Genomic DNA, 18,957 nt, shown 5'->3' on the forward strand with positions numbered 1-18,957 from the left:
ATTTAGTTCTATAATGATGGCACACTCTCCCTTGTCACTTCAGCACTTCATTTGCACAGGCCAAAGCTGGAAGGCTCTTGCACGGGAATGGGAATCTGCACTTTATTGGCTACGCACAGCTACAAGCCAAGACATAAAACCTCTTCTCTATCTCAGCCAGATAGAGGCACCACGCTATACTACACACGGGTTCAAAGAACAGCAACAAAGCTGGTGAGGAGTCTGGAGCACAGGCCTTATGAGGAACAACTGAAGGAACCGGGATTGTTCAGCCTGGAGAAGAGGAGGCTCAGGGCAGACTCTGTAACTCTATAACTGCCTGAAGGGAGGTTGCACTGAGCTGGGGGTTGGCCTCTACTCTCATGTAACTAGTGGTGGAACTAGAGGGAATGGCTTCAAGTTAAGCCAGGCGATATCTAATCTGGACTTTAGGAAATACTACTTCTCTGAAAGAGTGGTCAGGCACTGGAATGGGCTGCCCAGGGAGGTGGTGGAGTCACCGACCCTGGAGGTGTTCAAGGAACATTTGGATTTTGTGTCAGGGGACATGGTTTAGTGAGAGCTATTGGTGACAGGTGGATGGTTGGACTGGATGATCTTGAAGGTCTTTTCCAACCTTGGTGATTCTGTGACTCTGTGACTAGAACGAGGCTGCCCCTGCAGACCCGAACATGGCCCTCCTCCTACTGGGGGCAGCCTAAGCCGGCACTGCTCACACGAGGAAGGCGTAGGGGCAGAACGAGACACGCCGCACGTCTCAGACGGGTGAAACACACCAGAGTAACTCCGCCCTGACCCCGCCACGCCCCTACGCCGGCAGGGGGCGTAACCCCAGCCCGCCGCGCCCCTCCCTGTCCCTCCTCGTCCCTCCGCACCCCTCCCCGCCTGTTCCCTTACGGCCACGTCATTCGCTCGCCGTGGGCGGAAGTGGCGTCAGCTCGCCGGGCGGCCAATGGGCGCCGCGCATGTGGCGGGGTGAGAGGTGAAAGATCAGGCGGGGTGGCAGGAAGATGGCGGTGCGGGCGGCAGGCGCCGGGCGAGAGACGCGGACTCTGTGAGGCGCGCGAAGCGATGGCGCGGCGTGCGGCACGCTGCGGCTGAAGGCGGCCGTCTCGGGCCGTGCGCGGAGCGCTCCCCATGAGCGCGGTGGGGGGCCTGGCGTGGCGCGCGCTGCACGCCCTGCTGCGCGCGTTGCTCTGTCTGCAGCGCGCGCTGCTGGCCGCGCCCCGCGCCTGGCTCCGGCGCCGCGCCGCTGCATCCTGCGCCTTGCTGGGCCCCGCCGCGCGCGCCCTCGCCTTCCCCGGCGCGGCCCGCGGGGGCCGGCGGCCCGCTAGGAGGCGGCCCGGGGTTCGAGCCAGGGGCCGCGCGGACGGGCGGGCCCTGCAGAAGCTGCCGCTGCACGTGGGTCTGGTGGTGACCGAGGAAGAGCCGAGCTACGCGGACATGGCCAGCCTGGTGGTGTGGTGCATGGCGGTGGGCATCTCCTATGTCAGCGTCTACGACCACAACGGTAAGTGGCGGGAGTGCACCCGTTATGGGGGGGGGGGGGGGGGAGAGGCGGGTTGGATTGGACCTGGGCAGCTGAGCTGGGGAGGGCAGGCCTGCCCACGGCGGAGATTGGGGTTGGATGCGCTCTGAGGTCCCTTCGCTACGAACCGTTCTGTATCATTCAGTGCTTTTCCTGTTGAGGAGGCAAAGCCAACTATGTGCGATAATCTCCGTTGATGGATAATCTCTGAGACTGCGGGAGCCAGCAGCTGGGGAGGGCTAATCACATCCAAGGTGTGCTGCGTGCTGTGCTGCTGCCCTCTCTAAGGACAAAGCTTCCTGCTGCTGGTCTGGCAGTGCTTTTAATGCCTCTCAGAGATACTAGGGAAGGCTAAGGTTCAGCTGCTGTTTCTAACCTCTTCTGAGGGCTGTCAAGAGATGTTATGCACACTGGATTAGCTCTGTAGATCTGTGAGTGATTAGGCGGTGCTGTCTGCACTATGTGTCTTCTGGTGGTCTTTCAGGAAAAGCTCAGTAGTGCCTTCTACCGGAGTAGGTAGCATCTGATGTGGTCAAAGATATGGAACTTAGAGCTGTGGTGGCCTTACATTTATCATAGGTATGTGTGGTTTTTAGAACTACTGCCATTGATGTTGTTGTTGCATCTCTGGTCCCTCACAGATAATGCAAGACCCAGACTTTTGCAAGATCTTGTAAGGTCTTTCTTAGAAAATGTGCTTAGCACCAGTCCCGTATCAGTTTAAATTGACCTGTGTACAGCTGTTGCAGAACTTTGTTATGCTATGTTTCAGTGGGAGAATACTTCCTCCTTTGAAGGTCGAAGAGTCTTCTAAATATTTGCACAACACTTTGAGGATACACTGCCTACTGGAAAGTCATTAGTGTGTTGATGGTTTTGCTCTCAGTTTCAAAAGAATGCAGCCAGATGAAATGCTACAGAGCAAGCATTGGTACTACACAAAAGTTTCCCTTGAAGAGGGAAGAAGGCCTGAAGAGGAGAACTTGATTGTATAGTCCTTGTATTTTTTGTCAGTCCGCAAGTAAATTATCTGCGATGTTCTCCAATTCTGTGTACTTGTGTTTAATTTCTTTTTAGATCTCTGCATTGTACTGCAAAAATATTTACCTGAACTGAGGAACAGGTCAATTTGAAAGCTATATTTCTTGTTGCCATGGATTTTTGTATTTGAATGGTTGCAGGGTGAACCTCACTGAGGAGAGGTAGGCAAGCATAGATACTGTCACTGGTCCTGTCTGTAAGGGTGAAACCAGCATTCAGCTTGTCTGTTTCCACTAATAGCAGTTACTTCTGCTTCTCTGGAACACGTGCTGAGATCCAGTCAGACCTGGGACTGACTGGTACAAGGCTGTGCATGTGATAAACAGAAATGATGTGGCTGTCCTCTGAGGGGTGGTGTAGATGAAGTAACCCTGCAGAATGATTGTCAGCTGCTCAGAAAAGCTATTTTGAGTGGAGATCAGTATGAGCGTAACTAATATATGGAAATAATAGTCAAAGTTGTGTGCTGATAAGCTTTATTAATACCCTTAAGCTTGAAAATAGAGGAATGATATCATGACTTTAAAATGAAGAAATGTTTTATCCATAGTTAATTTTATTAGTCCTTAGGTATCAGAATATACCAGTTTAATTATCAGCTTGAATTCTGATTTACTGGCACATAACTGATGAAGGCAAGCCTTAATCCACAGCAACTATGTGGTTTAAATCATTAGCTATTGCCAGATTTCGTACTTTGTGAGACAAACCTGCTGTTATAAATCCATGTTCTTTACAGATATTCAGTGCATTTTCTGGGATACCAGCCATGTCTGCTTTCTTCACAGAGCCTTTTAAATTGATGTCATTGAGTTCTGAGCAACTAGTCATTCAAATGGCTTGAGTACGCGTTTCTGGTAGTAGCAGATGCATTACCTTTCTCTTGGCGCTGAGCTCCTTACTGTGTCTGGATTGAGCATAGAGCACTTCCAAATAGGCCTGTAGCTACATAGGACATTGTAGTACCCTGCAGTCTTGTTGCTAAATGCAGTTCTGAACCATAGTGGTGTCTGGAACCCTCAGCAGAGTATTAGTAAGTGAAGGTAAAAAAAGACATGTACAACTTCCTGTTATCAGTAGCAGAGGGTGAACTTTAATTATGCTTTGCTTGTTATTATAGTAGGTGAGGGTTACTTCTGGTATGCTGATCTGCTTCAGTGAGATCCTGTGCTCATACAGTTGCACTTGCTATTGACTTAGCAAAAATGTGTTGTCAATGCTGCTACTGGCTCTGGTGGAAAAGGAAACAAGGTGATTTCTTCTTCACTGGAGGTAGTGGAGTATGCTTGGATTCCTCTTCTTTCACTACTTTTGTGTAACAGTGAGATTCTGCTCATTAAAACAGAAGACTTTGGTTACAGAAATGCTCTTCCACGCTTGTGTTTTCTGGAAGGAAATGTCTACTTCAGTTTCCTGTAGAATGTTAAAATGTAACCTTAATTGGGCTGCCTACAGGAAAAAGGGAGAAATGTGACATTCTTCCAAGAGGAAGTACCATATAAGCTTTTTTTTTTTTTTTTATAGTAGTGAAATTCTGAGGTTTTCATAAACTAATTGAAGGGAAGATTGGTTCTGTATTCTTAGCTCTTCAAAATGAGTAACCCGACCCCAGCTGATCCAGGCATAATGTAACAACTGCACTAGTAACTCTGAAGGCAACTTGGCTGAAGTTAGATGTTCTCATGGGCAATTACAAGAAAACTCAGTGTGTTTATGAATACATTGAACAATAACTGTAGAACCTCATCAGGTACTTGACTATCTTCTCTGAATCTGAAGGTCAGTAATCTAAAAGGTTGAAGTAAGAGTGCATAACGTAGGAAGACTTCAAGATAAGTAACTGTCTTGTACTGTAATAAACATGCTGTGATATGACTTGCAGTACTCAGGTGTTTTTCCCAATCTGGGGCTATAGTGACATTCTTGTGGTGTCTGGTGGTTAGGGGCCTTTTTCTTTCTCCCGCATATCAAAATATTTTCCAAATATGCAGCAGAAGTCTAATGAGGTTTATGGTGTGCTTGTGTGCCTGAGTTATTTAATTTAATTGAAGTTTATTTAAATATAGGTTTTGCTCAAGGATTTGTTTTTGTAGGCTTATGGCTTTCCAATTGCATTCCTTGGTAACAGCCAAGCTGTGCTAGTAGAGATATTATCTCAGAGGAAACAACTCAGCCTTCTCACACTTGAAGATTACAGCTGCAACTGCCTTTCACCATTGTTAAATGTTATGAACTTCTTCTGTTATTTTGCTAGTCATAGGACATTGAGTGTTACTTCTGTTCATAGTGAAGCTTTCCTGAAGTGGTGTGGGACAAGGATAGAGCAATTTCAGGAGGCTTGCAGTCTCTTGGCATCTGAATGCTTTGGGTTCCTGAAGAGATGCTTCTGGTTGGAGTGTTGTTAGAAGCCTTGAGTAGTGCTTTGTTGGACTTGAGTTTCTCTATCCTGGGTTTAGCTTTCTGGGGAGCTGTTTTACTTCTAGCCAATTTCTCTTTAAGAAATTCTTTGAAATAATAAGGTACAGTAATAATAAAAAGAAAACATTTAATGAGCTGCAGGCTAGGCTTTTAGGCTCTTCTGGATTATTTGGTAGTTTAGTTGGTCTGATTAACTTACAAAACTGAATATTTGGCGTACTTTCATGAAAAGGGAGTTAAGTATGTTGTGGCTTTGTGTTACTGGAGTGCATTTGTGTCACACTGAATCTGCTTGTGGGTTTTCTAATTCTATGAAACTTGGCATTCGCCAGCTGTTCTGGTGTTCATTAGGTAGAGTCTCTAGACTGCGTGTTTAATGTGGTCTAAAGCCAGTCTATACATACTTATAGGTAGTAGGGAAGTAGTAATGCTTTTTCTCTTGATTACTAGTGAATTCGTGCAGGGACGTTCTGTACTAGAACAGGAACTGTGGGGGGGACTGGTCACTGAATTCTGATTCTGAATTATTCCTGTTTTGCTAGCTGTAGCTCTGGTAGCTCTAACTAGCTAGAGTTAGAGCTCTGGTTAGAGCTAGAATGAAATTTAAGTGACTTCAACTGTTTTCAAACTTTGTTTATATATTTTTCAGGACTTCTGAAATAGATGTTTTCTTGTGCTCAGTGTCCTGTAAGGTACAATGCAACACAGACCTTACTTTCTTAAGTTCAACTTTAACATGTTCAGTTTTGGGCCTGTTGCTACAAAATAGTTATGGAGACCCTGGAGCTTGTCCAGCGGAGGGCAGTGAAGCTGTGAAGGGTCTGGAGCATAAGTCTGAGGGGTGTCTGAGGGAACTGGAATTGTTTCCTATGGAGAAGAGAAGGCTCAGGGGTGACCTTATTGCTCACTACAACTAGTTGAAAGGATGTTGTGGTGAGTTGGGAATTGGCTGCTTTTTCTGTATAACTAGTGATAGGACTAGAGGGAATGGCCTGCAGTTGTGCCATTGAGATTCAAGTTGGGCATCAGTTGAACTTGTTCTCTCAAAGAGTGGCTGGGCGCTCAAACAAGTTGCTTAGGGAGGCTGTGGAGTCACTGTGTCTGGAGGTGTTCAAGAGACCTCTAGATGTTGTACTAAAGGAAATAATTAGTGCAGAAGTATTAGTGGTAGGTGAACAGTAGGACTGGATGATCTTGTAGGACTTTTCAACCTCAGTGACTGATTTTAAACTGCAGCCAATGTGATCCAACACAAGGATGCAGGCTTTCATGTGTTAAAACAGTTTATTGAATGTATGTTTTATGAACTGAGTTATGAGTTGATATTTCTCAAGCTGGTTATAGTTGCAACAAGCCTGTTCTGAGTGAGCTGGCACTGAAAGAGTTGAGAAAGCAAATGACTGGAATGCTATGGAAATGTGTTCTGTCATAGGCTTAGGTTTGGTAAGGTTTTCTCTTGTAATGAAGAGACAGTTTTTCTCCTGTGATTGCTTTCTTCTGTCTTGCTTTAAATAGCAGGGCAAATGAGAACACTGAACTGTAAGATGCTACCAGTCCATGGGCAGGTGTTGGTTTTGGCAGTCTGGCCTGACAGATGAGTGGCTGACACCACCTGGTGTTCTGTATGACAGTGGTTTCTATGATTTGACTTGTTTGAACTGATTTATCAAGTTTCTTGTACACCTGCAGACTTCTGCTTACATGCTGCATTGTCAGTCTCTAACCTTTAAGTTCTGCAACACCTCAATTGACTACAAATGGGCAAGGCTTGTAACTATTCCAAAGCAGAGCAAAAGGTATGAAATAAAGAATCGTGTAATGGAGGACTAATGCAGAAAGCTGACTGCTCTGGTTTGCCTCGCTTGTAGTGTGGCTGGGAACTAATGATCAGTGGTGTACTTGTAGCTTGTGTTGTGAAAAGGAGAGAGATACCTAGAAATAGATAACAGGTTCTCTGGTGTATTTTTTTTAATAAACAAAGGTTTTATACTCCATGGCTTTTGGAATGGTGATGCTTAAGTGTGTACAATCCTTGAAATACACATTTCTATGAGTTTGCTTTCAGAAACGAAGTAATAGTAGAATACAAATGTGAAATTTTCACTGCATCGGGAACAGGAATGCTGCATTCTTCCTTGCTTAACAGCAAACAGCATTTTCAGAACTAGCTTGAACATATTTTCAAATAAACTATAAAACCGCACCTTGTAGACAATCTGATATTTGAGATCTTTTAAGGGAAGAGTGGCACATGTCTGAGCCACAGCCATATAAAATGATTTCTTCAAGTCAAATGAGTGTTTGGTCCATGTGTCTTTCTGCTATACAAAGCAGTGGTAAGGACAAGTCTCTTGTGCATTCAGTGAGAAACATTGCTCAGGGACAAGTTCTTAAATACCTCACTTAAAAAAGCATTCAGCTACCCTCTGATGAGCTTCAGGGTCATCTCCGCAGGAGAAATGCAGGTGCATCAAGGATAGTGGATCAGTTGGAATTGTGATTTGGAGGTCTTTCTCAGAAAGTTGGGCTAGAAATGCACACTACAACTACTGTGGCTTAGTTTGTTACACTGCTGTTCCTGGAATGAAAGAGGATCCAGTTCTGAACAGCTGTATAAGGCAAGTGAGCTAAACAAGAGTAGAAGCGAAATACTTGTGGTTTAAGTTTTCTAATGCTTCTGTCTATCATGCTTTCTGCCTTACTGATATTTGTTCATCTGTCAATGTGAGATCAATTATAAGTATCATTAATGTATGTAATGAAAGTTATTTTGTTGCAAGAGATATTCAGGTTGAGAAGAAAAACAGATGGATTTTATCACCTGTTAAGACATAGACTTATTAAAGTGTTTATAAAACATAACTACTAGTATAGTAAATGCATTGCATGTTTTCATGTAGGGATGGGGAAAACACACTAATGTGTTATGATCCTAACCTAATAATCTATGTTTATTCAGACTACTACTGATGTGGAAACTGGTGTATATCTAGCAGTTTCTAAACCTAGAATCAGGCTGAGGTGATAAATTGGAATGACTGGAAGTTGTATGCAAGTTGAGTATTTCTTGAGTGGCGAGCTGATTGTGTGGACAGTTTTTAGACTGGTTTGCAGAAGTCCTTGCCATAGGATCTCTGAGTGAAACTTAAGCTCTTGGTAACAACCCCTGAATCCAAATGATAAAAGCTGTATCAGTTCCTATGTAAAAATGCGCATCTGTACTTTTTCATTGTAAAGTAAATATTTAGGCTTTAATGCTTAATTTTACTGTAGTTTTTAATTAGAAATAGTGTAGTGTAACTAAAAGCTAGAATTTTATTACAGCAATCCCAGCATGTTTGCTTAACCAAGTTTTTGTAGACTCCTGAACTCAAAGTGCGCCAATGATAAGCATGCAAGTATGAAAAGACTGTGGGAACTGTATCAATTTATTGCATGATATAGCTTGTGAAATACTCTTATTAGGAAATCTTTGACATTGGCAATTGCATGAGTAGACAGTTGACCTGATGCACTGATTTAGTCGTCTTCTGGCTCAGTTCATGGTGAATTGCTTTGTTACATTTGTTAGATAACTTTACTAGTGTGTATGTAGTAAGTGAAAGCAGATGTCAGCAGCAAATCTACAGCAGTGTGGGGCAGAAAGGAAACTAGGTGTTATGGTGACATGATGGTCCTGTGCAGTTAGGATATTGCTGTCTCAAACTGTTGCTCAGCATGCTGAAGACAGCAAAGTGATTCTTTAGCCATCTCTTATGCAACTGTGAATTGCTATTTAAACTAGGCTGTGTAAAAGAGGAACATAAGCATGTGAGAGTTGTCTCCCTGTATATGCTTTTGCAAGGTCACTGGAGTTAGTCATGTGCAGTAGCATTTGCTTTTGATTCTTATCATACTTGCACATTCCAGTTTGAAGCCAGTACTGACCATTTGATTTTTCTCCTCCCAACGCGGTGTCAGATTTATTTTTGTAGCACTCTGTAGTATACAACTGACATCTAACTCTTTTTTAAGGTATTTTCAAGAGGAATAATTCAAGACTGATGGACGAAATTTTAAAACAGGAGCAAGAACTCTTAGGATTAGACTGCTCCAAATATACAGTGGAATTTGCTAATCAAGACAAAGCTGATCAAGGTAAGGTGAATTGAGAGTGGACAGAGACTAGTATGACTTGTATACAGATCATAATTCTGCTTTGACTTGAACACATTTGTATGTACTATGACCTTTTCCTTCGTTAACACCTGATTATCAGAACACATACAACATTCCTCTGTTAGTATTAAGCTTTCAATATCATTGTGCTCATAACTCATAATGAGGTCTTGCTCTTCCCTGTGCCTAGGCATCATTACTGGGTAGTCCAGTCTGTTAGCAAAACTCTTGTGCCAGTGACCCCTTTAATGCATCAGTGTAGCTCAGCTTTCCACTGCTTGAGTGAAATTGTCTTGCTGAGAGACTTGAAAAAGGAAGGGAACTGATATTATGTTGGTGGTGCATTCAATTTTTCTGCGAACTTATACTTTACCTCAGAGTTGAAAGAGCAGAACTTTTGGTTATCATGTTAATGTGTAACAAAGAATGCAAAGAACATACAGAATACTAATCTGTCAGTATTGGTATGTCAGTTTAAAGACTGTTTCTCTGTATTACAAATGGATCAAATATTCTCAAGAGTTTTTTTTTTTTGTGGTGGCCTTTCATAGATTGAGTGTGGCTGTTCTGATGTGTCGTCAAAAGAACACAAAATAAAATTGTAAGCAGTTAGATTCATTACTGACATAAGTTGTGTATTTTAATGTTAGTCTGCTTTGTATTTAACCCAGTTACTTCAGTCTGGGTTTAATACACCAGTTATATGTAGCCTTTAGCTTCCTTGGTAAACTTACCTCTTAGGTACTTTATCCTGCCTCACAATAGCATTGGCATCCATGAGATTATGCCTGTGATTTAAGAGGCTATTTTACAACAATTACAGTTCAGTGGATAAATTCTGATAGTGTTACATAGTTCCTACCTTCTCTGTATTAAGTAATGTTAGATCAGTGTTTCAGCATCACTTTTGGAGTGCTGTGGAAATTCTGTAACCATATTTGGGGAGAGTTGTAGCTTAATCCTATTGTCAAATGAATGTTCAAAGTAGTTAAAGCAACTTCTTGTAAAGGATTAAGAATTAGGTCTTTCTACGTTGGTTGCTGCACCCAGATCAGTAATTCAGTACCCAGTTCTTAGTGCTTTTCATGACTGCATTGGAACCTATACAAATTTCTTTGGAACAATTTGCATTTGAAGATTGACTTTTATTAAGCCATTCCTCACAGGCCTCCCTCCTCAAAATAGTTGCTTTAGGCTTGGTTTTTAGCAATAGCAAACCCAGAAGCTTCTTCTTATAACTTCTTTAACAGCTGAGTGATATATACGTAGGATTAGTTGTACCATATGTGAAGTCATGTTTTTTTTTTTTTTGTCATACCCTATGAATACTTAAAGCACATTTAAAACTGTATTTCTGTTACTTCTAAACTATGTTTTGTACTTTCAGTTTTAAATTGCCAATCTACATTGAAGGTGCTGTCTCCAGAAGATGGAAAAGCAGACATAGTAAAAGCTGCTGAGAGCTTTTGTCAGTTGGTAGCACAACAGCAAAGAACATATACAGACCTGGATGTGAATGTGTTAGACAACTTGTTAAGTAGTAAGTATTATATGGTCGCTTGGGAGAAGGGAAACATTACACAATTGATAACTAATTTCACTTCTTATATACTTACAACATGTATGCAGCCTATCAGAATAAGTTATGCTAAGTGCCATCAAACATGCTCAAAACTCTTGCTGTTTTGCTGCTTAGATCTCTTTAAAGAAAAAGCTCCAAAGGAAACACTAAGCTAGTTGGAGAGTCTCATTTTCACAGGAACTCACAAGCTTTGTGGAAAAAAGTACTTCTGAGATAAGCTGAAACTAGACTTACAAGTAAGGTGAACTTCTTGCAAGCTAGCATGCTGCAAGCCTAGGTATGAGTGGTGAGTCTTCACAGGTTTAGTTACAGGAATTAAAACTGCCTAATTGTTGGCCCTGAGTTGAATGCAAATAACAGGGTACTTGCTGATCCTTTGCTGCTGTGTAACCCATGTCAGTTATCTCCATTACTAATTCATACTAATTCATGAGATTACTGACTCTGCACTGAAGTTGCATGGCTACTTGCAATAGGTGTGAAAAGGGTGGGGCTGCCTCCATTGCCTATGAGGGGGAAACAGCATTGTGAAGAGGAGCTGGAGTACTTGCTTAACTTCTCTAGATGATCAGTGCACATGAAGTACAACTGGGTTCAGGTTTCAGTTAGCACAGTTCAACTTAGATTTCTGCAGGCAAGCTGTGTGCCTGGTACACTGTTACAGTGTGGCTTTCATTAATTGGAGTCTAGAGACATTTTCCTCTTCCCTCCCTCATCCCCTAAGCAAGTGATCAGCTGAGTTGCAGAATGGATCCACTGCAGTGCAATGGGAGTTCAGACCCTTTAGTCTAAATTTTCACTTTTTGAAGCATGTGGCATCTTATCTTACAGTAGTGAAGTTATTAAATGGTTATTTAGTATGACCCCTGAGGAAGCAACTTAGATGTCTAGCCTGTTATGCCTGAAGGAAATTTAAGAAAGTGGGTAATTGCTTCTGTAGATCAATCTCTCATTCTTGAAGAACTGGTGCCAGTGATACCATTATACATATTCTAGCCATTTATGCTGAAGTAGAGTTCATCAAACACTTGTTCCTGATCTACTATCCTTGCATGTGACTATTGTTCAAGTAATGCACAGAAAAATCTAGATTTTTTTAGTCTGTTAAAATTGTAAGCTTTCAAAACATATTGTGTGGCTTGTAACTGAAGATAATATCTATAACGAATCCTGCTTACTAATCTGTTTGTTTTTAATGTCTAAGACAGTTGGAAGAATTAGTCTTCCATAACTGACTTAGTTCACAAAACTACTCATTTTAGTTGTCATGTTTAGTTTCAGTGTTTGCTCAGTTGCAAAGTATTGAACATAAATGCCTGAGTTGCTGATTTTTAAATCCAGAAGGAATTCTGTAGAACAGTACTTAAATAGCAATAATCCTGGGGCTTTTATTCAGGAGATTTCTGTAAGCTGCTGATTTATCGCATGTTGATTTCAGTACATGATAATATAGTTTTTTATAACTTCCTCATGTAGAATGTGCTTATTGAAGTCTGGTTTTAAAGTGATGGGGTTCTAACTTGTGTCTTTTTAGATTCTTCATTCTTGCTCAAATTCTTACAGCCTAAGTTTCCCTCAGTGTAGCTGTATCTTGTACTCAGCAAGCTTTCTTTCAGAAAAGTAGGTGCCACCTGTGGTGTAGTCATAGGATCATAGAATCACTCAGGTTGGAAAAGACCTTAAAGATCATCGAGTCCAACCATGACCTAACCATACTACCTGAACTCTAACAACCCTCTGCTAAATCACATCCCTGAGCACCATATCCAATAATACCTCCACTTGCTGTCTCCGTTTCCAGTAATGAGTATGGTAATAATACTGTTCAAGTTGGACTAGTTAATCTATGTGGAGAAGCTCTACATAGATAGCAGCTCTACAGATTCATTCATGTTTCCCTCATAAAACTCCTGACTTAAGAGGGATGTTGTGAGATTTCTTTTCCTTGAGTGTCTGAGGCTCCTCGCCTCCTCATGGTTTCTGTTCCCAAGCCCTTCTATCTTTTGTGTGCTTGAAGAGTGCTTTCCTTCTGCTCTGAGGGAGTTTCCACATGCAAAGTATCTGTAGTATTGATGCATTTAGGTAGAGAAATGGATGCAGGGTAGAAAGCACAGTACTGTATTTAAATAGGCTGTTCTGACAGTAATACTACACACTGTTCATTTTCCTTCTTCAGATAGGAGCCAGAAGGAAATATTAGAATTAACTGGGCTCTCTGAAGGTCTTTTCCTGTTTGAAAAAGTCATTGCAGTGTTGGAAGATCCTGCTGCTGAACTGGCCAGCTGAGGAGTACTCAGCTTCTGAATCAGCTGATGAGTAAAGCTGTCCACTTCCACCAGAATCCCCACTTCTAAGTATTTGCTGCTTCCCTGCAAAGCTGTTTCATACTAACATACTAGCTTACCAATAAATAAGCAGCTTCAGCTTTATACTTCTCTGTTCTCTTTGAGATAAGCTCTAAACTGTGGCTTTAGTGGAAATGCTGAGGAAAATAGCTTATTTGTCTCTGACAAAAATTTACTGTTGCAGTGATTCAGTGAGGAGGGAGGATATGAACTTTTTTGAAATCTTCAGCTTCAATTCTTGAACGGAGATAAAGGGGAAGAAATCATATGAGACCTTAGTTTTGTTTTGTTCTTCCTGATGTTAAGTTCTCTAAGTTTAAGCTAATATGTTTTGTTTAAAAAAAAAAAAAAAAAAAAAAACAACAACCTGAAGTTAGGAGCAGTAGGCAGCATTGAATTTTGCCATCTGCTAAAGGTAAGAATTACGCAGTGCAAGCACTCTTGCAGTTAAGTTGTGGAAATAGGATAGTAGGAAGGGCAACAGGAAATATGGAGTAATCATTGCTCATAGCAGCATTACAGCAAAGTAGGATTATGACTGCTGAAATGCTTTTTGAGGTGAGCTGGACAAGTGCATGAGGAACAGTTTATCTTTTTGGTCTCCTTGTGGTATACTACTGTTTTCCACATGTTGCCTTAATAAATTTGCTGAAGTTAGCAGAGAAGGCTGGACTAAGACTGTTCATTCTAAGCATGTTGCCCACCTGTCAGTTCTAGTCTGTACTATTTCAGGTATGACAAATTGTACAGAAGGGGCTGCTAACTGTTGTCTTCCTTGAAAGGTCAGTAGGGAGCTCTCATGGTGAACAAGACAGCAAGCTACTGAAGACTTAATTAGCTTTTTCCTAAAATGGGGAGAATTCCAAGTGCATAAACTGTAGTACTTGGTCTTCAGCTTTCTGGGGAGTGATATTTACTGTTTTGAACAGCTGTTTATATGCCCAGTTCCAGAGACTGGGTATAGATAATGAAATTATCACAGTGCAGATTAGACTAGTTGAACAATACTGGCTGCGGTTTTACAGTATGATGGAGTGTGGATACCTAGTGAACTGTGTCGTGTAGTTGTGCCCTGGGTGGATCATGTCTGCTTACTAACAAGAGAAATAAGGCAATTTTTTTTCTGCTCAACTAGGAAGATGTCAACTGCAACAGTTTGTCTGAAACTTTGTAGTAAAAATTTTTACATGTCTGTGTAGCTCTATTCTGAGCAATCTGGCAATTAATCTGGCAGTACTTCTTAAAACAATTTTTTTTTTAAATGAAATGTCCTTGAGGTTTTTTTTGTAGTGGCTCTTTTACTGCACTTGACAGTAAATCCCCATAGTTGAGACTACAGTAAGTATGTGTTGGGATGTAATATGTTCTGCTCTATTAAAATCAAGTTTGCCAAGACAAAGCTAGAACAAGTCAGCTTTTAACAGCACTGTTATGGTTTGCTGTTATTTAAAACAATCTGTTCCCATCAGTGCCTTATCAAGTATTTGAAAACTAAAAGCATTCAATTGCAAAGCAGATGCCTTGAGACTTAAACAAATTTTATGGGGAGTTTGACAAAACCTAATTTAATTTGTTCTTACAGGTACAAGTGGATTTCCAGATCCTGATTTAGTCTTGAAGTTTGGTCCTGTGGACAGCACATTAGGGTTCCTTCCCTGGCACATCAGACTAACAGAGATCATGTGAGTTGTCTATAATTCCTGTGAAGTCTCTGTGACCTACCTAACAGAAATAGCTGTAAAAGGAAACATGTTTAAACAAAAATATCCAGAACTTGATGTCAGGGTTTGAGTTATTAAATAAGAACCTGTCATACTTCCTGCATTGTTGCTACTTCAGTCATGGTGAGGCAACAGCAAACTTCTGTTACTTTTTATTCTCTGTGATCTGATCCAAGTTCAGTTGGTGTTCCTTAAATGGTTTCTAGTACCTTACAGCTTTCTGTGCCCTTTATATTGTTACATTGTCCTATCAGGGAAACTAGATGATGCCTCTAGATTGCCATTCATCTTTAATAATTAAACTGACTGTAGTTGCTGTATTTCTTAAGTCTGAGAGCATTTATAAGGGCACTGAAAAACATGTCTGGACAGAACTGTTTCTCTAACTTTTGCACAATGTGAAAGTGCCTTCTGTAATTTAATGGGCAGGTTTCCATTGAAAGGGTGGCAGAATACTGACAGCAACTTAATTACTGTGGAGTTGCATGAGGGCTACAGTATTGAGAAACTCCACCATGTTGCAAAGACAATAGCTTGCTTTCAGTAGGCTGCCGGGCCATATAAAGCACTGGTATTTATAAAAGCTTATTAACATTTTCTATCTTGCTTTCTCAGTTCTTTGCCTTCCCACCAGAACATCAGCTATGAAGACTTTTTCTCTGCCCTCCATCGCTATGCAGCCTGTGAGCAACGCTGGGGAAAGTGACTTTGGGCTGAGCACACTGAGTTGTGCTTTCCATGGAAAGGAATTTATGTCTGTTTACAACCACCTGTGACCCATAAGTCTGGTTCATAGTCCTTTCTTAATTTATCAACAAATTCAATAAAGTGTCTTACCTTTCTAAAGAGTCTGTGTGAATGTGTGAGAATCTGTGGGGAAGGGGAGATCTGCAGGTTTGCTTTATCATAAGACATTTATTGCAAGCAAAGCTCTGTACACCTGAATTGCCCTCACTTTTATGTCCTATGACCAGATCATGCAAGAACTTGTGTGAAATCCACAGGACAGTGTAGGTTAGAATATTATCCCCTTGAAGGTTCATGTCCCTCAGCTTTATTTCTTTCTAGTTCTTCATGGTCAGTATTTCAGAACCAATCACCTGATTTTGTATTTACTATGTAATGTTTAAATTTTAGAAGTCTGTATTGGTTCTGTTAATAGCTTAATAGACTGCTACTTAGCTGTCAGGGCTAAGTCAGCAGTAGCTCTAGAAGTGTGAGAAGGTTCTATTAAAGAAGAATGGAAACTTCTGTGGTAAGTGGATTAGGCACTATGAATCACAGAAATAACAAGGTTGGAAAAAAAACCTACAAGATAATCCAGTCCAACCATCAATGGTATGCTTATTAATGCTCATACTATGCCTTTTTAAAAAAAATAAAAGTGAAAAAGCAAAATATTCCTACAGCTTTGAGTGATATTTCTATCATCAGGCCCATTTTCTATGGGAAATAAGTGTAGACATCTGGAATTATAGAATTCTAACCTAAAGTGACAAGCTGGCTAATGCTCTGGGATCACCGGGGGGGGGGGGGGGGAGAAATCTGAAAACATGCTAGGTCAACTTCTGCAGCTGCTGCCACTTGCTTGTTGAGTCTGTGTGCCCAGCAGAGGAGTGCTTAAGCCTTCTGTTAGGTTTATTTTGAGCTGAGAGTTAGAAGCTTGAATGGTGTTTCACAACAAATGAGAAGTTCAAATAAAGCTGCACTTACAAGCAAGCACCTCAAATCTGAGAACATAGCTAGAAACACTAGCTAAGGAGTCTTCATAGTGGAATGTCTTATTCTAGTTATACTGCGTACTGAAAGTGCTTGGAAGTTAACTCATTGTAGCAGTATTTGGATGAATCAGTATCTTCAGAGCTGTGTTATTTGGATGTAAACATGAGTGTTTCAACCTTCTGGCCAGCATGCTAAGAACTGCTAAATGCTTTGTTCTGGAAGTTTTTTTTCCCTTTACCTCTCCCCTTTTGGAAATGAGCCTGTATTTATTTTCTTCAGGATCTATCTGTCATCAGAAGGAAAAATTTCCTGGGGGAATTGCAAGACTTTAAAGTACACAGTTTTACAAAGAAGGAAACCTAATTGTTGTAATAATGTTGTAAGAGTCTGCATAAGCTTAGCTGTAGGCTTTGGTTTGTTTCTGTCATGCTAAGATTAGATTTCAGTTATAAGAGATGGCTGTGGTCAATTTTATTTCATGAAAGAAAAACATGTTTAATCAGCTAACATTCTTAACATGAAGTGACATCCCATTAGAGCTAGAAGATAGCTGGCTGCCCTTTACAGTTTGGTTTCTGATGTTTGCCTGTTGTTATATTGCAGAGAAGATGCAATGTTTCCTGGGTTTTGCCTTTGCCACAGGAGTGGATTCTCACCAAGAGTTAGGCTTAACTTCTATTTGGTGAATGGGTAGCATGCTGGAGTGGAATCCTGAATATTGAAGGTTAACTGCATTATGGATTTGACTTTACCAATATGAAAGGTTGTGTGTAAATTACCGTGTATGCATGCTGGTATGTCACTAAAGCAGTTCTGGTGCTGGCAGTAGAGGGAGAAATGAGAAAAGTTTATTTCTCAAAAGCAATCTATTTTTTTGTGTGTGTGTTCAGCTGCCAAAGAATACTTATTTTATGTGAGCTGCTCTTGGTCCTCTGATTCCTGCATATCTCTACTAACAAACCTTGTTTTCATTGTAGGTTGATCTCAAAGTCTAGAACTTTTCTATGGAGGGATGTCTAATGAAACTAAAATGATTAGTTCAGCTGCATTTGATTCAGCTTAATCAAATCTCTTCTGATGGCTAGTTTAATTGTAAATGTCTATCCCAAAATTAATGGAGTTGAACTAATCCATGTTGGGATTATTTTTACTGTCCCTGTGTGGGCGATCCTCAGTGAGCTGTGCCAAACGCACTGTGTATCCACCACTTGGTCTCTGAATGTAAGTTGCTGCAGTTAGCACCTCCCCAGCTTGCTCTGTGCGATCTGTGGTATAGCTGTGATGTTCTGTATGGCTGTAGTCTCTGGGTACCTGTACATAGTGTGTAAAACAAATTTTATGATAAGGGAATCATTTTATTGAATTTTATTATTGGAAGTTAAATCTGAATCTGTAAAACAAGAAATCAATAAAAGACTATAATCTTTCTACAGCCTGTGGTGATACATGAATACTTCTGTACTGTAACCTTACACATATTGCTGCGTTGCTGAGAAAGTAGGGGACTTCACATTTCATGCCCTTTTTATACTATTCCTAAATTATTTGTTATATTGCAGGAACTAGGGATTTTTTTTTTTTTTTTTTTCTGCTAACCACTCTCAACTTTTAAGAAGCTCTTTTGAAAGCTTTACTATTGAGAATGTTTACTATAAAACTGTTAGATAGCCCTTGGAACATGCAAAACTCGTTCCTGGTTACTTAAGAGCTTGCTGCTTCTGGCCATGGCTGAGTCAGTACTGAGCTGGGATTCCAGATGTCACTGGTTTGGATCAAGGTCAAATTGGGGGCATGGAATAAGCATCTGCAGATGTGTTGGAAAGTGTCATTGGGAGTCTTGGTGACCGTGAACCAGCTGTGGGCCATTGCTACAAAGACCAATGATCTGGGCTGTGCTGAGTGTTACCAGCAGGTCAAGGGAGGTGGTCCTTCACTGACATCTGGTGAGACAGTGCAAATCCAGCAAGGGCTGTACTGTGAAATGGAGAAAAGTTATTTTAGAGAGGATCTTCACAGCAAACCATCTAAAAAGGCAAGGGGTCAGCATATGATACTTTAGCTGGTGCTTTAACTCGGAGGAAAGCAGTAGATGATTAAGCACAACTGGGACTGCTTGGCTCATTGCACATAACTGAAGGAGCATGCTGGGTCCTGGCAGTGGTGAGTTTTCAGTAAGCCTGCAAATTAACACTTGGGTCTCAGAATCCCAGCTATATTCTTTACTCAGTTGTTTCACAATAGAGGTTTTTCTTTGTTGCCTCTCAAAACACTTTTCAGGTTTGTTGTTTTTTTTTTCCCATCTTCCTTATCCAGTGATATTGGCATGCTGTTCCTTGGAAATGGAAGCTCCTGATAGGAAAACCGTAGCATTACTGAAGGTAACTGGTACACCCTAGATGATGCAAGTAAAACTACCAATGGACAGTGAATGCAGAGGAAATC

The 18,957-nt window shown here is 41.1% G+C and overlaps 1 protein-coding gene across 1 annotated transcript; it reads left to right on the plus strand.

Moving 5' to 3' along the window:
• Nucleotides 1–980: 980 nt before the first annotated feature.
• On the plus strand, nucleotides 981–17,945 carry NUS1 (NUS1 dehydrodolichyl diphosphate synthase subunit). The gene is made up of 5 exons (XM_048936382.1): nucleotides 981–1,510; nucleotides 9,002–9,124; nucleotides 10,533–10,685; nucleotides 14,655–14,754; nucleotides 15,409–17,945. The coding sequence occupies exons 1-5, from the start codon at nucleotides 1,138–1,140 to the stop codon at nucleotides 15,497–15,499; spliced, it is 840 nt and encodes a 279-aa protein (XP_048792339.1). The 5' UTR covers nucleotides 981–1,137; the 3' UTR covers nucleotides 15,500–17,945.
• Nucleotides 17,946–18,957: the final 1,012 nt, after the last annotated feature.

This window comes from Lagopus muta, chromosome 2 (assembly GCF_023343835.1).
Source record: "Lagopus muta isolate bLagMut1 chromosome 2, bLagMut1 primary, whole genome shotgun sequence".
Lineage (NCBI taxonomy): Eukaryota > Metazoa > Chordata > Aves > Galliformes > Phasianidae > Lagopus > Lagopus muta.